The 3,086-nt window shown below is 39.7% G+C and overlaps 1 protein-coding gene across 1 annotated transcript; it reads right to left on the bottom strand.

Moving 5' to 3' along the window:
* Positions 1 to 328: 328 nt before the first annotated feature.
* LOC135437488 (uncharacterized) lies at positions 329 to 1,274 on the bottom strand. Its single transcript, XM_064695425.1, has 2 exons — positions 396 to 1,274; positions 329 to 343 (listed from the first exon to the last, which is right to left on the bottom strand). Exons 1-2 carry the CDS (start codon positions 1,272 to 1,274, stop codon positions 329 to 331), a joined length of 894 nt encoding a protein of 297 aa, XP_064551495.1.
* Positions 1,275 to 3,086: the final 1,812 nt, after the last annotated feature.

Below are 3,086 nucleotides of genomic sequence, written 5' to 3'. Positions count from 1 at the left end.
GTGACATAATGACATAAAATCCTTGCGACAGTATTTCTCTACCAATCATAATATCATTTTTCAAATATTCATCACCCAAAACATGGAATAACATTTCAATACAATGATTGTTAATTTGTACCTTGCCAAGTATTTGCATTGTACTACAAATGCTGTCATTTCCAATACCTTTCAACATTACTGTATTGTAAATTCTTTTACCAACTAACTTAGCACTTATCTTTTGTTTAACCAATGAACATTTCAGAGACAAACGTTGTCGTGAAAGTCTCGTCATGGTGAATCATCTCTCCTTTGGGCACATCAACTTCGCATAGCTGCACTCTTTTCACCTGATGCGTATCTTTGAATTTGTCCATTTTGGGCTTACTGCAATGGGTTGAAATGTGTCCAACCTCTCCACACTTGAAGCAGGTTAAATTTGATTGCTGCTGGTGACCAAACACGCTCTTGCCGCTACGCTCAGCAGCACGGGGAGGAAGATTTTGCTGCTGTCTAGCTCTGCATTCAACCATCTTGTGACCCAACTTTCCACAGTAATGACATTTTATTGTTGAAAATTTCTGTCGTTTCGAGTCGGATGCCGCTGTTTCTTCTTGTGAGGATTTCTTTCGTTTGTTGAACGTAAAAGCTTTTAGCTCTGTCTGTAGTTCACTCCTGGTGCGCACGTTTGATGTAAAGGTAAGACGTTGCAATCTGCTATCAATATGAGCCAGCTGAGCAAGCGTCACGGAAACAGCAATCTCCTCCACATCCATCTCACGCCATTTGGTGATGAGTGACGTCACCATGCGACTAGCATAATTGGAGAGACATTCTCCTTCAGTCGGGCAAGTTGATAACATTGTTAACAACATAGCTGCTGGTGTCTCAACACTGGTAAAGCGCTGAAGAAAAAGTTCCTTAAAATCAGCCCAATTTATTTCAGGATAACATATTTGTGAGAGCCACTGCGACGCACTGCCTTCCAATGCTGCACTCAAAGCCATCACCAACGCACTGCCTTTTATGTTGTTTTCTGCCAAAATTATATTTACTGTAGCGCACCACGCCGATGCGTCGGCGCCTACAAGATCCGCGTTAAATTTCGGCAAAACTACTGCATTATTATTCTTTGTTCCGGAAGCCGTTGATTTCAATGCTTTCACAAGTTCAATAAAATTTTTATTTTGTACTTCCATTAACACTCGCCATGGATCAATTGACGTATTAGGTAGCGAGCCAGATCCCACTTCTGATGTTGCAGCGTCATTATTTTCGTTACTAGTTGCCATCGTTTTAGGCGCAGCGAGTTTCGGTCGCACCGGGATCCTAAACACAACTAACTTTGTGTCTTCCCTTTTTCTCGTGCCTTCCTACCGAACCACACTCGGCGACAGCTACAGACGCTGTCGCCCACCAAAACGGGACTTTTCCAAACTACATAGTAAAACAGACAACAAAACAGACACACAAACAGATTGACGCAATATCGCAATGTACTTGCGATTCTAGTGAAATACCCAAATACGCACTAACACAAACTCAATACAATTCTCACATACATTTCCAGCACACGCCGCCACTGCGCCAACATATTCAAACTACTTATGCTTCCACATATACATGTACACACACATATTCATGCGTATCCTTATTGAATTCTAAAAATAATTCTGCTTGTATTGTAAATGCTGTCTTTTTTATATCTACTTCTGCCATTAATATTTGGTGGTAACCATTTCCTAAATTTAAGGTACTGGGCTTTACCAAGATTGTCTAATACATCAATGCGTCAATGAATAGATAATGAGTACTTATCTGGAACGATTGTTTTCCTGAATTATCGGTTATTTGTAGGAATAACACATATTGGCGAACGTATTTCAAGTACACAACTGTTTTCCGATTGGTTGTACTGGAAACGCTTTTAGAACCCATTGATAAGATCATTGATTTTATTTTTAAGATCGCTTCAAAGGGTAAGAGTGCATTGTATCATTTAAGTGAACATTGTATAAAATACGAGGAGATATGCTGTTGCGACATAATCAAGTGCAAGTCTCTTGAAATCTCTGTAACTGCATATTTTCGGACTTATCTCCCACAACATGTTACTTAAGAGCATGAGCGGTTATGTAATGATAAGATTCTTTGTTAAATTCAAAATCTCTTTGTTTTCTACTGTAAATTCTTATGTAAGTTTATTAAAATCGTAAAGACAATATTAAATGTACATCATCTGTGGGGGCGAAATTATTAAAACCACAGAGTACTCGACATCAACCTTACATCGATTGAACAACATTGGCGGACTCGCACACACTCTCTCCACCCCGTTTCTGTCACCGCAAGGCATGAACTGGTAACTCCCACAATAGTGCTGACATTGCGCCTCTTGCAAGATTTCATAATTAGGTTTCCACTGCAATCTCTGCACAGTAGTTGATACTGTGAAAGTAGTGATAGAGTGAAAGCTAAAAACAAGAACCCTGTGTCCAATCGGCGATTCGATAGAGAAGGGTGTTAAATACTCTCCCTTATAAATCAAGTCCGTCCTCAGCCTTGGATATTTCGGCCATCGCCGGTTGCGCAGTACGGTTTTGGTAACGCAGACAGCAGACGGTGAAGCTTACAAGCGGTGGCTTTTGGGTGCCGGAAACCTCCATGCTCTTTTTGTAGCGTAGGTTGAACTCATTTATCCTTTGAAGGTAAGGAAATTTCGTTGCGCCTGATGATATTGGTCAAAGACATTGCTGCTACTCTTGATACTCTTATTGTGATGCAAATGCGGTTAACAAACTTTGACCCATTCATAAAAGCGGTGTTCTCGAAGGTTACAACGTTCCTTTGTCAGAGACTGGAAAAATAGCAACCTTACGATACTTGATCTTAAATTAGGGATATTTGATTTAATAATGTTGATATCTTTAACAACTCTCACCCCACGTAAGATTATTGGCGCTTACCTCTGTGAATTCAGGGCTCAAAACTGTGTATAGTAGGTTTGAATAAATTTATTTTACCAATGTAATTGAAAGAATGATATTCTGAATTTACACGTTTCGAATTCTATTCCTAGGCAAAAAGGTTCCATAAAGATGTGT

The sequence above is a fragment of the Drosophila montana genome, unplaced genomic scaffold, assembly GCF_035044405.1.
Source record: "Drosophila montana isolate Dmon_TW-CO22-7 unplaced genomic scaffold, ASM3504440v1 contig_3828_1, whole genome shotgun sequence".
NCBI lineage: Eukaryota > Metazoa > Arthropoda > Insecta > Diptera > Drosophilidae > Drosophila > Drosophila montana.
The sequence above is the reverse complement of the archived record's forward strand: the minus strand, read 5'-3'. Positions and strand labels throughout refer to the sequence as shown.

Excerpts from the sequence above, each read along its gene's own strand:
- LOC135437488 (XM_064695425.1), bottom strand. The coding sequence starts at position 1,274 with ATGGCAACTAGTAACGAAAATAATGACGCTGCAACATCAGAAGTGGGA.